General features: G+C 43.9%; 1 protein-coding gene and 1 non-coding gene across 2 annotated transcripts; both read left to right on the top strand.

The window, feature by feature from the left end:
* The first annotated feature begins 36 nt into the window (after window positions 1-36).
* On the top strand, window positions 37-107 carry trnag-ccc (transfer RNA glycine (anticodon CCC)). The gene has a single exon. It is a non-coding gene; the product is annotated as a tRNA-Gly (tRNA).
* An 849-nt stretch (window positions 108-956) lies between these two features.
* Window positions 957-5,548, top strand: fbxw10 (F-box and WD repeat domain containing 10). The gene is made up of 12 exons (XM_056430258.1): window positions 957-1,464; window positions 1,690-1,842; window positions 2,088-2,218; window positions 2,342-2,443; window positions 2,542-2,648; window positions 2,741-2,944; window positions 3,032-3,153; window positions 3,431-3,585; window positions 3,714-3,856; window positions 4,297-4,455; window positions 4,552-4,766; window positions 4,845-5,548. Exons 1-12 carry the CDS (start codon window positions 957-959, stop codon window positions 5,447-5,449), a joined length of 2,604 nt encoding a protein of 867 aa, XP_056286233.1. The 3' UTR covers window positions 5,450-5,548.
* Window positions 5,549-19,481: the final 13,933 nt, after the last annotated feature.

The raw sequence follows: 19,481 nt of genomic DNA, 5'->3' as shown, positions 1-19,481 counted from the left end.
AGTACTTAATGTATGTGGTCGCTCCTACATACAAGGGCGCCGCTGGTGTAGTGGTATCATGCAAGATTCCCATTCTTGCGACCCGGGTTCGATTCCCGGGCGGCGCACATCTTTTCTTTCCATCAGTCACTTTTGTTGTGACGTTGAATTGAGAGAAATGTATATGTTCTTTTGCTGTATATATTCAGAAACTACACATGATGCAAACTTATATCACACTATTTACAATGTATTGTATCACTGACACATACTGTATTATACCGTATTACATTTGACTGTCATTGTTATATTGCTGTAGTATACTATAGATTATGTTATACTATATTATTAAATGTCACCTTATAATGTGAGGTCCTGGGACAGGGATGCCGTATGTGTACAGATTGTAAAGCCCTCTGAGACAAATTTGTATTTTGTAATAATGGGCTATACAAAATAAACTCAATTGAATTGAATTGAAAATACTACCTCTTTTATAGACGATACACAATACTACACTACACTATATTATGTATTATAATATAATACATAATATAGTGTAGTGTAGTACAACTGATTATATTGTAGTTCATTAGTCTGGTGCGCACTGTTTACAAATATACCAGACTTGCTTCAATTAATCATAACACTGTTTTAACTTTGTCTTTAATTGATCATGAATAGTTTCCACTTTGACGTATTTTAGTTTGTATATGTTTTGTATATAACATAATCAACGTATCACAATAGACTATATATGGCTTTTGGTGAGAGCAGGACAAAGGGGACTACGTGGAGCATCCGACCTGTTGCCTGGCAACCCGCTGAATGAAGTTGTCCAAAGAAACAAAAAGTAAAACAATACCACCACCACCACCAACAACAACAACAACAACGACAACAATTGTTGCTTCGCGACGACGCAGCCAACAGAGAGCAGGACAGACACCCTGCAGCGTGTAAATGAAGTCGTGGAAATGAAGTCAGTTGAACTAGGTAAAAGTGCGTCGTTTGGAAGTAGTGCGGCAGAGGGGTGCCCCGGCATGTGCGGGATGTGTCCGTCGTGCGCCTTTGCGCCGACACCGCCTGCCTCCACTCGGCGTGTGTGGAAGGTGTCGGATGAATTCAAGAGGATGTTCTTGGTGGAGCTGCTGTTGCGGTGCAGAAACACCCGAGTGCTCGAGGGCATCCACGGCGTGCTGGCTGTGGCCACGTCGGGGACTTTATTCACTTACGCCAGGTCGAGGAGACCCACTTCCCCGCGGGATTACCCCCGTCGCGCTGCAGACCCGCGCCCGGACGAGAAACCACTCGGCATGGACGTGAATGAAATCTGGCACTGGTTCAACAGCAGCCCCGAATGGAAACAATCAAGTTATCTGTGCCGTCTGTTTTCCCTGTGTGACTGCGAGCTGTTACGCATGGCGGCGAATTTAACCAGCGTGCTCCTGGTCAGACAAAAACGAGGGTTTCTGCAATTCAATGGTAAAAAAAACCCACTTCATTCCTGGTAAAAATAGTATTTCCTGCAATTCACAGGTTCACCGCTAGATGTCGTCAAAGGGCACAACCAGTTGCACAGCCTCCCGTTCAAAGGATGGCTTTTCATTTATGGAGTGATTCAATGACACCAAATATTTGCTCAATCCCACTTTATATTGTTTATTTTGATGATTAATACTTCTTACCATTTGGGAATTGTATGAACAGTTAGTTGTCGCAGTACCAATCAGATAAGTGATCAAGACTCAGATGACCCTGCTCTTATGGTGGTACCTGGATCCTCGAAATCTGTATCTGGAGTGAGCCGACACCGAGACTTCATATGCTGCCTCCCAGTGGATCTGTCAAAGAGAGTTTTAGGTAAAGCAACACACATGCAGGCTGCCAGATTAATATTATTCATATATTTTAATCAGTTTAGAATGATTTCTCGTATGTTATCTTTACGAACAACATAAAATATGATTCATGTTGCAAAAGTAATTTATTAATGTGCACACACACACACACATTTGGTATTTCTAACACATGTTTTGTCTGTAAACGTGTACTATTATTAATATTCTCTCCACATGTTACTGCTACAACCTGCTGTCTTCCTCCAGGTCTGTTAGATGAGCCCACGTTGAGACGCTGCCTGAGGGTTTCTCAATGCTGGAAGCGTCTTGCCAAGGAAACTGTGGAAGAAATCAAGTACAGGCATCTTTTTCAGAATCAAATTAAGGCGATGATGAAGGTAATATGGATATTTAACCCTGCTTTTAGGATTTGTAACATCGCTCTAGTTTTTGTGACCGCAGAGTGTGGCACTTTTGAAAATTGAAATGTCACAACCAGTAATGATTTATTTCTGTTCTAGAGGTTCACAAGTATTAATAAAGTCAGTCCTACTTACGCCAACATCGTAGAGGTCCCCGTACCCATCGAGGACGATGAGAAAGTGGATGTTGAAGTCCAAAAGGTCAACGGATCGACATTGCATCGCTATGAGGTCCATTCTTTTGTATTAGAAATCGGTTTTTAAATCGGTGGGTTGTCTCTGTGGTTTTTCTTTCGCAGGTCAAGCCATTTGAAGCCGCTTACGCCAAAATCAAAACCAAGACGGTGCCAATGGAGGAGCGAAATGTTTACTGTGGTGCATATTATACCACTGTGCTGCTTCACAAGTGAGCGACGTCCCCTTTTGTTTGACCCTAAACCCTGCACACTGGAGGAAAACACATTTCAGATGTCGTTCGGCTGTGTTTGGGTTCGACAGAGAAGATCCGCATCGGATGGTGGACTTCAGAGGCGGACCGCTAATGGCGACGGGCTCTGCGGACCGCGTGGCGCGTCTGCTCCACGTGGCGTCCGAGACAACGGCCGTGGCGGCGCTGAGCGGCCATAGCGGCAGCATCCGGGCCGTGTTGCTCTGCGAGGACAGAGGCCTGCTGATCACAGCGGGCTGCGATGGGAGCATCAGGTGAGGAGGAGGAGGAGGAGGAGGAGGAGGATACATTCCTCTTTGTAACCGGTTGGGCATTAACTTGCCGCTCCGTCACACCTGCAGGTGTTGGAGTCTGCAGACAGAGAGGTGTGAGATGGTGCTGCACGGTCACTCCGGCACCATCAACTGCCTGGACGTCCACGCCGATAGACTGGTCTCAGGAGCTAAAGACTGTAAAGTCAAAGGTCAGCAGATTGGGAGCGATGCATATCATCATTCAGACTTTTGTCTTTGGCCATCTTCATTCTTACATTTTGGGCCATTCCAACACGTCCACTGTCAATCACCTCCAAGAAGAAGCTTTCCTGAGGTGTCTGGATGAGGTGTCATTGTACAAACATCCATTCCTTGTATCCACTGTTTCTTTCAAGTCACAGATACATTAGTTTTTAATCAGGAGGAGAATCTGTTAGTTTGTTTATGTGTCCAAGTAACCTCATTTTAACTCCCCCCCCCCCCCAGTGTGGAGTCTGACCACAGGGAAGAACTTTGATGATTTTCAGTTCAAGCACAGCGGTCCTGTCCAGTGCGTGAGGATCACCTCGAGCGCGGTGTACAGCAGCTGCAGTCAGGGCCTCGTCAGAGTCTGGGACATGGAGAACGCGTCGCTGCTCAGGGTGAGAATACGAGTCATCTGAACAATAACTACACTTCTACAGCAAGTTTATCGAACAGCATTTCATCGCGAATTGCTAATCAATCTTTGCTTGCGTGACATTTTCTTTTTGTGCTTTCCCTCCCGAAGGAGATCAACGCCCACGAGAACTCGGTGATATGCCTGTTTGTCGACGAAAGGCACTTTTTATCCGGGGACTCCGGCGGGCGGGTCATGGCCTGGAGCGTCAGCCGCGGTGCTGAAGAGTGTCTCATGACCTTCAACCACCCGAAGTAAGCGGGAAGCTTTTTGTTGCAGATACTCTGAGCAAATCATTTTTCTCATACATTGACTCTTTCTTTGTCTTTTCTCTCAAATCTGAGTTTTTTTTCTTGTAAATTTGTGAGTATTTAATTGTTTATTTAAATATTGAATCTCAGAGAATCAAGTTCGTTCCTTGTGAAATGACAACTTTAATGTTGTAAATGTGCAGGTTATTTGTCACAGTATATTACCTCTCTCTTCAGGATCCATATTTTTTTTCTTTTCTTGAATATGCTGTGTACATGCCCAGAAAGTAACTTTAACACATGTATTTTTATTGTAGAAGAATTCATCGTCTTCAGTCTATTTTGGTCAATTATACTAGCTCGTAGCCTACTAATAGTATTACGAACATACTTCCTGTATCTGATACGTGTTCTAATGACCAAAAATATTGACTTTCGTGCAGGGCGGTCAAATCTCTGACTCTTGTTTATCTCCGCGTCATTACCGGCTGTGTGGATGGAATGATTCGCATTTTTAATTTCCTCACTGGAGATTGTCTGAGGGACATCCGGGCAGCGGCTCAAGCCGGCCAGATACTGTCCGTGCACTTCCATGACGACCGGTGAGTCAGATGCAAGTTGTAAAATACTTGTGTGGTGTTCTTCAGGAGTTCAAATACATTTGCCTCTCATACTTTCTTTCTACGGCCGTCCTTCAGAATATTAGTGAATGCGAGGTCCGGTGTGAAGCTCTACCAGTTTTCCAAAGTGTTCTGGGATTATCCGGAGCCACCGGAGGGAAGCCGGGTCGTGGCGGCAGCGGCGGCTCGGGGCGGTTTGGCTCCCGAGAGACCGCTCAGAAAGCTTCCCGTCGCCTCTGAGCCGCTCCGCCGCACCCGCTTCCTGTCGGCCCCCACCGCACGCCGAGCACAAGGTAAGCTCAACCATGTGTCAGAAATAGAGGAAATGTGTGTGCGGACCAGCTGTCATAAGGGAAACCTTCCCTTCACAGCCAGAGAGCGCTGTGAGACCCCTGAACCATCGCTGGTGCTGAGCGAGAAGGCAACGAGTGAGCGGGTGAAGAAGAGGGGGCTTCATCGCCCACTGACACGCGACTCCATCCTCCTCAAGGTCAACGCCATCCAGAAGGAGCAGTGCAAGGATGAAGCCGGCGTCAACATGGAGAGCAACGCCGGGCTGCAAGACTCCTGGGGCCCTCGCTCGTCACAGGACCCTCGGCACCTGCACGACCGGAGACAGAACCAGCAGGACCGGATGTGGAGCGCACAGGACGTCCACCCCCCGAGGGCCAAGACCTGCGTTCCGATTTTGAAGAGAGCCGGCGGTCAGAATGGGACAAACGCCATCCGAGGCAGGGACGTCGGCACCGCCCCCGCCGACACGCCCCGGAGATCACTACCGGATCCGGGACACGCCATAAAAACCGGCAGCAGCTTGCCCAGGATCAGCCTAGTGGGTCCGTTAAGGCCCGGAGGACTCACAGTGACCCAGCTGGAAGATTGTTGGGTCAAGAGGGATCTCACGCGGGGCTGTGAGCACAAACTGCCCCAGGGGAATAAGAAGCAGGAGAAAAGTCACATGTATTCAGCTTTATGACATAATGTGTCTGCAGGACTCAATCTCCATTGCTGAGTGGGGACCTGAAGACCTGTTATCTTTAAATGTGGTGTTTCAATAAAGCTCCACTAGAGGTCACTGTTGTATCATCTGATCGTGGCTGGATTATTATACAGTAGTTTTGCAGTATGTTATTTTGAATCTGTTCATTTGTAGTTTGATTATTTAACAGTGGAAAGATTTTTTCTTTGTCTTTTTAGCTCTAAGCTAAACTACATTTATATATTTAGTTGATCTTAGGAGGGAGAAGCACATTTTAATATATTTTTTACATATTTAAGGTAGTTTGCAGCGATAGTTTGAGTTTACTTCAACTTTTAAAACAATTTTGTTTTTCTTCTCTCTTTTGTGATTAACTCAACCAAAATGCCTCTTCAAGATTCCAATCGTTCTAATAATCAGGGTTGGCAACTTCAACATTCGCTGAGTCTGTACTCTTTTTCCAATTTTCCTTCAGTTAATGAATCATGCTGAGAAAAAAAAATCCTCCACCAATCAAGCAACAACAAATCTTTGTGTATTTTTTTTTTTCAAACGCGTCTGCGGTACTTCAAACAAGATGAGTGAAGTCATCAGACTGAGCCGAGTTTGTCCCATCCAGAAAGAAGGTTCACCCTGCCACCTGCCCTCTAGCCCCACTGCCTCCAGGGCATCATTAGGGGCGAGGAGGTTGAAGATCAGGGAGAAGGTCCTCTGCTCTGACAGCAGCAGCACAACAGCTGGGCCCCCGAGAACAACAAAGGCTCATGAGGAGAAGTGACCGGCTACGGCGGCCCACTTTGGAGAAGCTCTTCTTTCAGGAGCGTTCTGCTGCTAATTAATTTGGTCTCCGGAAAAAATTATTTATAATGGCGCCTCCCCCTTTTTCTCCACCCATAGCAATGTGATGTAGGCAGACAATGCAATCCCTTCCTGCCACGCCGAGCTCGGCTTAGCCACACCATGCAGCACAGCTCCCCCATTGTTTCATCAGGTAGGGAGTCTCTTGTGCAGGACCGGCAGAGCAGCGGGGGGGTCACAGTGAGCGTAAAATCAAAGCAAAGTTGGAAAAGGGAAAGTGTTCATGGAGGAATGCTCTTAGACCTCCTGCTCCCTCGTGCAGGCCCAGGGGTGGGCTGAGGGAGAGGAGGGTGCAGGTTTATTTATGCATGAGGAGAAGCTTGAAAGACACGACGGTGAACCTTCTCGCTGTGAAAGAAGTTGTTTAAGGGTTGGAGGCGACAAATGACGGCTGCGTACGACCCGGCCGACCCTTTGCCCGACATCGATCTCCAGCTCCAAAGGCGCATATTTGCATCCTACTTCGTTTTTTCTAATTTATTTTAATAATTTTTGTCACGCTGGTTTGAACTCTATTTTAAAATCCCTCTTTCCAGAGCAGGTCAGTCCAGGCCGTTCATGGTCGAGAAAGTGATTAACCAAATCCCTATCTGAATTTCATTTTCTTGGGGGGGGGGGGGGGGGGGTATTTGCATGTAACTCAGACGGTGGCTGACTTGCCCCGGAGCTGTCAGGGTATCACCCGTTACCAGGTTTAACGAGGGCCTCATCAGATGCAAAAAGCTCAACGGATATGCAAATCATCCTCGCGGGGACCTGACTCACGGTGACTAAATCTCCCCTTTGTGAAAAAGAAAACAACGTTCTCTCTGTCCCCTACAGACGGCTGGAGGGCCGATGGTGAAGGATAACTGCCGAGGCGCCGACGGAGCGGTGGCATCCACACATCGGGAGCGACGACAAGCGCCCGTGAACCTCCAGGACTGTTTTGAACGCCGGGCCGCACGACCAGCGCCGTTTCCAAACATCCCCCGTTCGGATTCAGTAACAAGATCCATATGCCTTTTCTGACCTCATTTGCAGATAGAGATCATACGCGAAAGGAGACACGGCCAGAACGAAAGGCAGGCAATTAACGGGAACACCATTACCGAGATATGGGGCTGATTAACGTCCACAGCCGGCCAAGCCAAACAGATAAGAGGGAATCTGATTGCTCATTGATTGGATCGCGGCGGTGCCGCTGCAGCAGAGCAGGTTCTCGTTTGGTGGAGTTGGACCACGGTGCGTTCGAGGGGCGCCTGATTGAGCCAAAAAGAGAGCGGAGTGAAACCGCTGTGACCACACATCAGGAGGATGATCAAAGAGGCTACTGCTGGCTCCTCGTGTACATGACTAACCCACACACACACACACACACACACACACACCACCACCTCCCCCTCCTTCAACAGATGAGTGTGCTAAGTTGTTACTCACAGATGGCTCAGTGCTAACACGTGTCGAGAAAAAAAAGCGCTGATACTGTACGCGCCGCAGAGGTGACACCTGAATTAGCCGAGGAGGCCGATGCTCCACGCTTCGTTCCATACACAGAGCACTTTGTGCCATTGGACTGCAACGGCGCCCATCGTTTTTTTACTTCTTCCTATCGCTCTTGATTTTCGTTTGTGCTGATTTCATGAGGTTGAACCCCGTTCGTGAAATTATGAATTGACCGATTGTACCGCAAGACCATCTGTTTTTACGGCGCGACATCTGGAACGCGTTTTGATAATTGCAAAGATGTTATTTTCTATCTGCAAGAGCTGTTCCGTACAAAAGGCCGATACAAGAACAAACAATAAACAAATCAAACACACTGGTGCTTCACCACCAGAGGTTATGGCGAATATTACAATTAATGTTGGATCTGATCTTTTAGTGCTTGGCCTCTGGGGGGCCCAGGAGACCTGTTCATGGACCCGTTCAGGGGTCAATCCTGAATGGTTCAGCCAGTCATCGTGTCGGTGGTTCAAATCTCAAAACCTGTCTGTGGGTTTTTACAAATTTTATCAAGAAGATATCGTGCATTATCTGTGTGACCTCACAATTATTTTGACATTTATTTTTGTAATTGGTGTCAATTGCATGTAAAATCACATTTTATATCAGCGCAACTAAATGCACATTCTTAATGCAGTCTGAGACTACTTGACTGGCTTTACAATCCATTCGAATGTGGTATTTATTAGATTTTCAAGGCATGTCAGTGTGAATGTGCGTCACTATTAAACAAGAGAGAAGGGTGTCATGGATTGACCTGTCGTCTCAATGGGCCCCAGTCTTCACAGAGCGGCCCCAGACACATGTCATAATTTCACTATTTTCTCAGACATAAATACGGAGACGTACAAGTCAAAGGTCAGCTGCATAAAACTTCCCTATTTAGAGGTCAGGAGACGCATATCATCTGAAGGGGCGGGGGCGGCACCTTGGAACAAGAAGGCGATTCACGGGCCGACAGTTACGGTGAAACGACATCTGACTCTACTTCCTGCCACAAAACGAACAGAAAATTAATTGTAACGCTGGACTACAAAAGCCTTCATGCACCACAGAAGAAGAACAAAACACTCAAGTGCATGGGGCCAGAGCTGCAGCGGACGATTAGAGGCCTCTTTCTTGTTGCATGGTACTTTTTCTTTTCATATTTTACAAAAGAGGCATTTTTCTAGCAACAATAATATTTGTCCCCTCCAGTAAATGGTGACTGGCAACACGACCACATCCACCATTAACCACAAGGGGTCCTATCTAAAGATAACACACAGACAGCTCGAGAGTTCGGGACAGCTAACGGACCTCTTTATCCGGGCTCTTCCTCATAGTTTGAGCACTTAAATCACAGTCCGACTAACTATTTCGCTGCTCGCTCATGTCGAGTACAGATGTTTACTCTCCTCTGGATCCTGACACTAGCGGAGCTCTCTCTGTTTGGAGAGGTCACCTGATAAGAAGGGGCCCGCTGTCGTTTGTGGGCCAAGCAAACCGCACTTTGCACACCCACAAAATTCCACTTTTACAGCTGGGTTTTGTCTCTGAAATGAGTCCTGGTGCATTTTCTTTTTTTGGAAAAAAGTGAGTCATTTTGTTTGCGTATCAAGAAACTACAGTGTGTGGTGCACTGCTGCGCTTGTGCGATAATCTCCTGGTGGATGTGGCACACTTTAGTCTCCCCTCAGGAGGTTATCAATCTATTTCTTCACAGTTTTCTCCCTCAAACTTAATCCCCAGAATATTCAAGCAGCTCAGTCAGCTTCTGAAAACGTTCGTTGCTATATCGACTTTCTTTCTTTAACCCTTCCCTATAACAGTCACAACAAATGCCACCGTCCAGACACGATAATTCGACTGCTGCCTGTACAGTAAATACTCGGTGGGATCCCTGCTCTCTCCTCGCTTGACCCTGGCCCAGGATGAGCCTTTTTTGGGGGGCCGAAGAGAAGCAACGGGTGTCCTAGCTTAAGTTTTTCACAGCTCAGCAGGTTCCCGCGCATGTTGACACAAGTGCTGGGAAATAACACACAACCTGGTTGATTCATGCCATTTGTGTTTTTCATTTAGTCGTCATGTGCAGGATTTTTTTGTTCTTTTTTTAGGGGATGAGGGGATAAAACTGACCCATATTAGCAGCAGATGTTTTGGGTCATGGAGCGGATTGTCTGATGTGCTTTTCCCAGGGGCCCGTGCGGTGAGAGGAGCATCACTCATGGACACCAGAGAAGAGGAAGATGAGCTTCTTTTTTTCTCAACCTGAAGGTAGTGGTTTGTTACTGGAGAGGAGCCAGTTCAAACTACTGGACCAGTGGATAATCTGGAGGGAGGAAACAGTTCCTTTATCAGCAGCTGTCTCCGTACGGGCAGACATTCGCGGTTGCGACACGTTGCTGAAACATCACTGGCTTTAACTCAAACTGACTTCCTGGTTTGTTTTCGTCCCATTAGTCGGCACATTTCGTTGAGGGAACCAGAGCGATGTTTACTCCTGGGTTGGCTTCTGAACACACTTCATCCCCGCTGATCTCTACTTCTTAAGGACAGTTGTGTTACATGCCTTTTCACGATTTACCTTCTTCCACAGGACAAGAAAGGTGACTGACAAGTCAAGTGAACCTCATGAGTCTCCTGCTGGTGATCAAAAAGAGCCATTTCCCTGTTTGCTAAGCTAAGCTAGCCAGCTGCAGACTCTAGCTTCATATTAAATATGAGGCTGCTATCATCTCACTGTTGGCAAGAAAGCAAATGAGCGTGTACAAAATGCCTGTTTTTTAAATCAGTTGTCTCTCACTTTAAAATCGCGAGGGCCTAACAGGTCTCACATACACATCTGTCTGCAAATGTCTCACTCTGAGGGATAACTGACCTTCAAAAGGTTTATAAGGCCTCAGATTCACATGAAAATATTCATAAATACGACCTGTTTCAGTGCCAAAGATGTGTCGGTGGATGAAACCCCACCCGCCTTACTGAACCCTGCGCTGGCTTTGTAAAACTCTCCTGCTCCGTGTTGAAATGCACCTTTCTTCTGGTATTGTGATAGGTCTCTCCTCTCTTGGCATTCCACGACTCATCCAATCCCACAGCCTCTCACCCTGCCCTCCCCCACTCTACAGCTGTTAAAACACCCCATATTATGCTCATAATTGTTTCAGTGTGTGGGGCTGTTATTTTAATGTGCCAAGCTGGATGAGTCAGGAATCGAGAACTGCAAGTATTTTCTGACTACTGACATTCTTCAGTGCGTTCTGACATGATTTTATAACACTTTCCCGAGTAGCCGCCTTATTATAAGGTGATTACCATTTCATTTCGTAGTTTAAAACAATAAAAACCTTTATTTTTTAATTGACCCGCAGGAATTCGGTTCAGGCCTATTGGATGACACACCTCCTCGTCACACGTTTAACATTTCTGTAATATTTCTTCTAAACTTCCTTCCAATTGCAATAAGACACACTGGGATACACATCTGTTTGGCCCCGGCCAACATCTCTGATATGCATTTAATTAAGTGTGAAATGGATATGGAGTTTACATGAACACAGGCAACGTTCCCGGAGAAGAAATGGCGGTGAATTTTACAAGATGATTTGAATTAACAGGTTTTCCAAGACACACAACTTGTAAAAGTATTTGTTATTTTGGTTTCAATCAGACGTTGTGGTGCAAGTTATACCAACAATTAGCAGTTTATTTTTTCTCTCTCTCTGGGTGAAATGTATAAAACTGTTCTTGATTCTTTAAAAGGTGTCAATGTTACTCGATGATTAAACGAGAATTCGTGATTGAACCAGGAAACTCTTGGACATTTAAAAAAAATGCGTCTGCCAATAATCTTTCTCTTTCCTCTAGACTCTGGAGAACCATGACTCTGAGAGTTTGGCTGCTTTCTCACCCCGTTTGTTGGTGTTTTATGGAACCTCTCCCCTGTAGACTTTTTTGTAATTACAGCCCATTACTTCTTTCAACCTCTGTTAGCAGCTGCGAGGAAATTAATTTGGAGCCAATGTGTAGGAGAGGAGATAAAAAGCACTGCAGATACACAAACGGCCTCTCTGGAGCCGCACACGTCTGGAAATGTATAGTTCCCATTCGGAAAAGCTCTACAAGGTGAGATAAAGAATGTAACTGATCCTCGTGCAGCTGCAGCTCTTAACAGTTACGAGTGTTTAAAAGGTGCTCTGCCGAGGCGTTTGGGGTTAGCGCGCTGTGTTTCCTCAACAATAAAAGCGTGAAGTAAGAACGACGTCGCCGCAGTTGTCTTTCCCACACAATCTGCACACGATACCTCTTTGCAGGGCATGATGAGTGTGTGTTGGGGAAGAAAGATGGTCTCCTCTCAGGGGCTGCTGTGAAATGGCAAAATGTCAGGTTTAGTGGTTGCAAGCTGGTTTATCATGGCATGCTGTAATACGGCGTAAAGGACATGTCGACTGCTGCAGAGAGGTGGAGATAGAGAGAGAGAGAGAGGGAATTCAAGTTACACACAGAATGAAAGCTATCAGGGGCAATCTGTTGGCCGATGAAATGGAAGTCGCTAAGTTCACTAAACTCACTGCAAACACCGAGCCGCTGCACGTGTACACAAAGGAAACACGACACCATGTGACACGTTGGAAATGTCAGAGCGCGCTTTTCTCCCTGCGAGTGTCTGCTTTTTGTGGACCGAGTGCAACATCAAAAATACTTCTTTCCTGCACGTCTGAATCTGAAGCCTCTCGAAGGCGCTTCATGTGTTTTGAGTAAACTAGATTCACTGAGCGACCTCTGCCAGACGGGCAGTGGGAAGGACCTGCTGGTGTCACGGGGAAAAGTGTTTTCCCCGAACACAAAACAGCCAAATGGAACATATTTATTTTGCTTAATTAATTAAATTAAATTGTATTGAATTGAATTTTACTAAATGTAATTAAATGTAATATCAATCATCATTATTATTATTATTATTTAATATATATTAACCAAGTATTAAGATTAAAATATCTATTTTCTAAGAGACCCCCGGTCGAGACAGGAGCAGTATTTCATACACGCAAATAATTAAAACACATAACATTTAAAACACATAAATCAAAAATGCAATATCAACTCAAAGTAGAGCATTTTAAACAACACACACACATGTAAAAGTTAAAACTCATTAATAAAGTGACTTTCAAAATCATGTAAAATCACAAAAGTAGAACACATAATAACGCAGGTATTTGTTGATAGTTGTGATAAATTTGTCTGGGTTTAAAAATGTAATGTGGAGATTATAAAATCTACCGTACAACCATTGGGACTGCCATGGGCCATCCATGGTCATACATCACTACATATTTGTTTTGACGTCTCCAAATAAGAAAGTTATGTCAATAACAAACAGCCTTAAAGTACAGAAAAAACATTTCTGAATTTATAAGTGAACGCCAAACCTGCAACTGTCTGTGTAGCCACTGAAATAAAATAAAGTGTAAAAATAATTGTTATCATGAGAAAACACATTTTGATACGATCATCAAAAAAACACATTTTGAAATAATATGGCTGAAAAAAATTGCAGTGAATACAACAGACAACTTTATGATCAATTGTTTACAAAAAACAAAAGAAATATGTCGGACAATGTAGAGTCCTGTGATCGGCCATATTAAAAACAAAATATAAACTCATCCGCTTCTGTTCACTCGATAAAACATTGTGTCGGTTTAACTAACTTCTAGAAATCAATGTCTGTGGATTAAATCTTTCCTTCTTCTTCCGCAAGTTTTAATGAGGAGCCATTTCCCCATTTGTGCTTTACACTCAGCGGAGGGACCAGCATCAGCAGCACACTGTGATGTCACAGCCTGGGGTCGCGACTTTAAATGTTGGACGAGTTGGACGGACAACTTCAGTGCAGTAAATTAAATGTAAAATTGAACCTATTAGAAGTTGTACTATTCCAGCGTTGGCAACAGAAAACCAGATGTGTTTGCAGTCTTGAGAGTACAGCCCGTTCTTTGATGACACCATCCCATCTGATATATAAATCTATACATATACTGAATTGTGATAAATTTTCTGTATTGTAATTAATAAAAATAAAAAAAAAAAAAAATTCAAAATTCACAAAAAAAAACAAATCATATCAACTGATTTATTCCTTTTTTTAATATTTAATATTTATTACACAGCTTAAGAAACTCTAAAAACTCTCATAACAACATTTTAATATTTCTCTCAGACCAAGTAAAAAAAATTATAACAGCTGAGTGTTTTGTCAGGCTCAGGAAACCCTTGCAGGTGTTTGTTCGAGTTTAATAGACAATTCAAGTTTGTTTTATACTACTAGTATACTTTTTTTTGATATATTCTAATATATTTAGAGGATATTTGAGTTTTTTTAAGCTGTAAGCCATAATCAGCAATATTAAAAGAATAAAAAAGGCTTTGCAATATTTCTTGTAATTGTAAAAGAATGCATGACATTTTTGTTTTTTGAATTGCATTACAGAAAATAAAGAACTTCATCACAATATTCTAATTTTCTGAGACAGTCCTGTATATAGATATGTATGTTATATACATCTATATTTATATGTTATATACATTTATTTTTTGTCCACAATTAACTATTTGAGTGCTTTTAAAATCCCTACACACACATTTTACGAGAAGCCTCATTAGCCCATCAAGAGTCTCACTTTTCTTTCGGCTCACACACAAACATAAATGCACACGCGGCTACACACACAGTACAGGATATAGCACACATCAGGGAAGGCCCCTCCTTTTTACTAATCTGAAATGAAACCCAACCTCAAAGGGCAACAGTGGGACTTGGTGGAGACCAATGTTTAAAAAAAAGAAGAGGTGAGTCACACTCAAATCCATCGGAACTGCTCTCCACGGCTAATTAAAATAAACCAGTGGCCTGCAATCATGTATCCCGTTTGGCTCGACCCGTATAAACAGCCCGCTGCCTTAAAAAGAGAACCCATGATTCTTAGGACCAAAACAGTGGCGCGCGTCCCAGCCTGGTTAGATCGAGAGTGCCGGGCTGGACGACGGCACAAAGGCCACATCTGGGATCACTGTGTCGTGAAAAACACTTCGGAGATGCCGAGATACCCGCGGGAAAAAAAAGCAGGCGCCCGGAATATTACACCAAACATTCATGTGAATAAGTCCATATTTGACTGGCTTCCATTCAGTTAAGTGTTTACCACTAGAAAAAAAAAACATCTCTCATGTAGCATGAAGACATGACACCGGATTTCTGGCAGCGCGCTTGATCCGTCACCGAGCGGGCCAGCCGTCAACGTGACGGTAGGTGAAAACAAATCCCCCCTCGGATCCCATGTGAGTTTAAGCTTTCCCACATGGAAACAAAGACGTTCCGGGAACCGCTGGCATGGGTTGAACCATCGAACCTGGGATTTTGGGTGGTGATACTTCATACTGGCAACGGATCGACTCCTCCCGTCTCCTCCAGCTTCCACAGTGTGTTGAGTGTGCCATGAGGCTAATTGTCCATAGTCTGGTTTTTATGGAAATGCACATGGATTACTGCTGACCTCTGTGTCTTTCCACAGTTTATGCCTTGGTGACTCCGCTGTATGCGTGATGGGTGGGACGGATCAGTACACTTGGTTTGGTGTCATGGATTGGATCGGCAGAAAAAAAGAGAGCAAATCCAACTTTCACGTTTTTTCTTTGCCGCCGTCAATGAGCCTTATTGGCCTCTACAGATCGTGTTGTTGCTGTAGCAGCTGCTATATAAGGTTCAATATCATTTTGTACACCCCGGTTCAATAAATGAATTTCAACCCCAACACAAATTCTAGATGTTATCCTTCTACTTCGTCACAGTCATTTATTGAGGTTATATAAATAAAAACCTCCGGAGCCCAATGATTTGGATGGTAGCTTTATTAATGACCGTTACCCAATATTCATTTTTAATAAAGAGAGCATGAAATCCTCAGAATTTAACTCAATGGAATTTCCGTAGGTTAGCCGTTAGCTCAGGTGGTGCTAACGTTACAAGCCCCTCCCCCTGACGATCTCAACACAGATCTGTTATTCACAATGTTGCAGTACCAGGGATAGTCGAAGCATTAATGACGATCTCCTGATTGCATATTTTTTTACCGAATATCGTCTGATTGCAAACGGCGGTCAAACTTTATCTCACTACAATAGCAAAACTGTTTAATTCATCCGTGGTTCAAATGTGCTCCGACCCGCCGGTGCATTACACCATTTGTATGCATATTTGCACATATTCATACAAGCAAAAAATATACACTGAAAGGAAGAAAACAAATATTTAAGGCCACTCCCGGACACGGCATTGGCTCGTCGTCGATCCTCCCGGCTCCACTTGCTGTTTTTGGTCTGCGCTTTATTGAACTAATTCTGAATACCTGGCCCTCACCCTCCTCTTCCTCTGCAACAACAACACAACTGTGCCAGGAAGTTCCTGTTCTCAGTGCTCAGGCGCTGCCAATGTTGCGGGTTAACAAGGCGAGGCCTCCGATTCTTCTCAAGTACGGCGGCTTGATGTTTGCGCTTTCCGTTTGTTATGAGAAGGAAGAGCGCCACATCCACTTCGTGCTCCACGGTCGACCTCGCGCTCTTTCCCCCGCGAAAGCCTCGATGGCAGGATGTCAGATTTGAAGACGACTGTTTATCAGTTGGGCGTCCGCATGGCTCTCCGTGAACAACGTGACCTCGCTGGGAGCCAAGAGAAAGGGAAACTCAGGGTTTTTAATTATTTTTTTGTGCTCTCATAATTTAATATTTATTCTACCATTTCATCTTCCAAAGAATAACACATATTAAACCACATGGCGCAATATACAAAACCAGGTTGAAGCATCGGAATCACTTATCATGCCCATTCTAATATGTAAACAATCCGCTGTAGGTCAGTGGCTACAGCATTTGTGCTGTTACAGCTCTTATAAACATGGTTGGGATGATGAAAAAGGTGCTAACAGAGCCCCGGGCATCAACAGAGACATACAGAGCACAAGAGTCTCTGCAGAGGGCAGGTCTTGGACTCGCTCATGCTCTGTAAGATAAAGACTACGACGGCCCGTGAAGCTTTATAAGAGCAGATAAATGCACTGAAATGATTTGGTCTTGGGTCCACCGTCCATGTATTGACGATGCGAGACGCCGGTTTGCCAAAACTGTTCTGTCACGAAGCTGTCAGTCTATTTGACTTCATGTTTATTTGTAAAAAAAAGTCAGTGAACCGGAGAGGAACTAAAAGGAACGATATGAAGTTGAAGTATTTTCTTTGGTGTGGAGCAAATGAGCCAAACTACAAGCCAGGAATGCACATTTTTTACGAGAGATGGTCCGATCTAGAGAAGGTGAAGCCTGGTTTCTCCAGCTGGAGGGACGAGTAAGTGTGTTTGACATACAGTCTTGTGAAGGGCGCTTAGGTCAACTTTTTAAACATTTTGTCTAGATAACCTGGATCTGCAGGTCGAATATGACACTGACAATAAGATCAACTGCCCACTTCCCAGCCTGCTTAGTTCCTTCAGAGATAGCCAGCTTACGAACACAACCGCAATCACTTTCTGGGGGAACATCCCCTCGGGGGGTTGAAGCGAAGAGCAAAGCCAACCATAAAATCAACTGTATAAAAGGAAATTATATCTGCAGCCCCACAAAGTGGCGAACGGCCGCACGATAAAGCAGCAAATGAATACCGCAGATAGGTGCCATGGCAACGGGGCCCTTTGAGCGGCACCAACAAACAGCGGGAGCAGATATGGAGACGGTTGAGAGGGCGACTGCCAATTAAATGATTTTTTGAATGCACTTCCTCCCAGGAACATGCTCCTCAAACCGCCTTTGTTGGCACCGCCGTGAGTGGAGAGAATTGATAATGTGCACGTCTCACCATTCAGGGGAAAACGTAAAAAAAGCGATGTGGCGGAGGACGAGTCCGAGCCAAAGAGAGGTGAGAGATCCCGTTTCCAGCTGCAGACTCACGTGGGATCAGAACCTGTGAGCGATGAGGAGGCAGACTTGGCACCCTCGGAGGAAGATGATCAGATATGCAAAAAACACCTAAACCAGGACTTCAGTGTTGGTTTCACCCTTTTGGTCACACGCTATATTTTAACTCCTCTATGGTTGCATAATTGTTATTTTTATGTGGTGGGGTGTGCAAATTCAGATGTGGGACCCACTCTCGCTGTCCTGGAGTTAAGCAGATTTTAGGAGTAAATACGAGCCTTTGAAGTACAAACACAGTTCTGGGGGGAAAAAACATAAAGGGGCCAGAGTTAATATACTTTAATGTGTTTCACTGTGAGATATCGCTTGCTTATCGGCAACCACCAGCTGACAAATAAATATGAAATCATTTATATTTTTGGTCGAGAAAGTGAGTTAAAAACAGTGAGTCAGAGTTTTTTTTTTTTTTCACTTCCTAACACTTAAATCTAACTCTTGATTAGCATACTTGAAGAAAACAAACAATCAATCTGGTTTCTAATGAATGTTTCTGAGTTCTCACCTCCTGTGTCTTTGTTTACGAGTTATCTTTCAAGATAACGGACAGAATTGGATACAATCCGATGGGCAGAAGGCCATTGCCTAAACGCATCAGCTAATTAAAGTATAAGTGATGATCCAGATCCAGGATTCAATCCATTAAACAATCGTTTCAGCTTTAATTATCTATTCCAATGTCACTCTCTCATAAAATGAAAACTGATGAAACAACAACAAACCAACATAAACCTTTGCATGGGCTCAAGGTTTCTGTGTCATTCAATGCTGCGGTGCGTTTATAACACTTATAATGATCCAGTAAAGGGTCATTAACCATTTAAATAAATAGTTTGAATTAAAATTACTTCTTGATTCTTGAAGAAATGTTTATGCTTCTCAACCGATTGTGTTCCAAATACATAATTGTTTAAACATCCCAAAAAAAAACAATATTAACAGATTTAGATATTTTCAATATATTAGGTTCTAAGGTTTTTTAATTTTATTTTTGGTGGTGGGATGCTGTTTTGTTTGCCTTTAAAAGAATACAAAGACAGTTTGGGAATCATGCTCTCTGCGCTTTCTTGATGACAAGATTGACAGCTACAAATGTTACACCAGCCAGTTAGTTTAGCATGAGGACTTGAAACCTCTAAACAAACTGAAGGTTCTAAAAAACCTGAACATTCTAAGAACACTGAACATTCTAAGAACACTGAACATTCTAAACACACTGAACATTATAAAAACACTGAACATTCTAAAAACACTGAACAACAAATAGCCCTTTGTATTATTTTGTACCCTTGACGTAGCTCTTAGTTTCAAAAAGGTTGGCGATCCTGCTCTAAAGCGTGCTAATTAATTATTTTATGTTTATGTTCTGATGAAACACATTTTTAAAGCCAATTTGAAATTTGAGTTTTGGGAATTTACAACTCTAAAGTTGTATAGATTATGGGAGGCAGATTTAGTAACCTTCAAGCGGAACCAGGCTAACCCCCCGTTTAAAGTGTGCAAAAGCTAAGCTAAGCAGCTATTTACTGGAAATACAAGACGGCAAACAAGTGTATTTAATGAAACAAACTTCAGTGATTTCTTGAGCACGAGAAGAACAAACATGACCATATTTACTTTCCGGCAGACAGAACTTTTGAATGGGACTCCGTGGGCCTCTGCGGCCTTGAAACTGGATGCTCAG

Source organism: Pseudoliparis swirei, chromosome 13 (genome assembly GCF_029220125.1).
Source record: "Pseudoliparis swirei isolate HS2019 ecotype Mariana Trench chromosome 13, NWPU_hadal_v1, whole genome shotgun sequence".
NCBI lineage: Eukaryota > Metazoa > Chordata > Actinopteri > Perciformes > Liparidae > Pseudoliparis > Pseudoliparis swirei.
Note: the sequence above shows the minus strand (reverse complement) of the source record. Positions and strands in the feature narration are given on the sequence as shown.

Bases quoted from the DNA above. Each gene is read 5' to 3' on its own strand.
- fbxw10 (XM_056430258.1), top strand. From the start codon at position 957: ATGAAGTCAGTTGAACTAGGTAAAAGTGCGTCGTTTGGAAGTAGTGCG. The intron at 2,444-2,541 runs GTCAACGGATCG...TTTCTTTCGCAG, and splicing joins TGGATGTTGAAGTCCAAAAG to GTCAAGCCATTTGAAGCCGC. The intron at 3,154-3,430 runs GTCAGCAGATTG...CCCCCCCCCCAG, and splicing joins TAAAGACTGTAAAGTCAAAG to TGTGGAGTCTGACCACAGGG.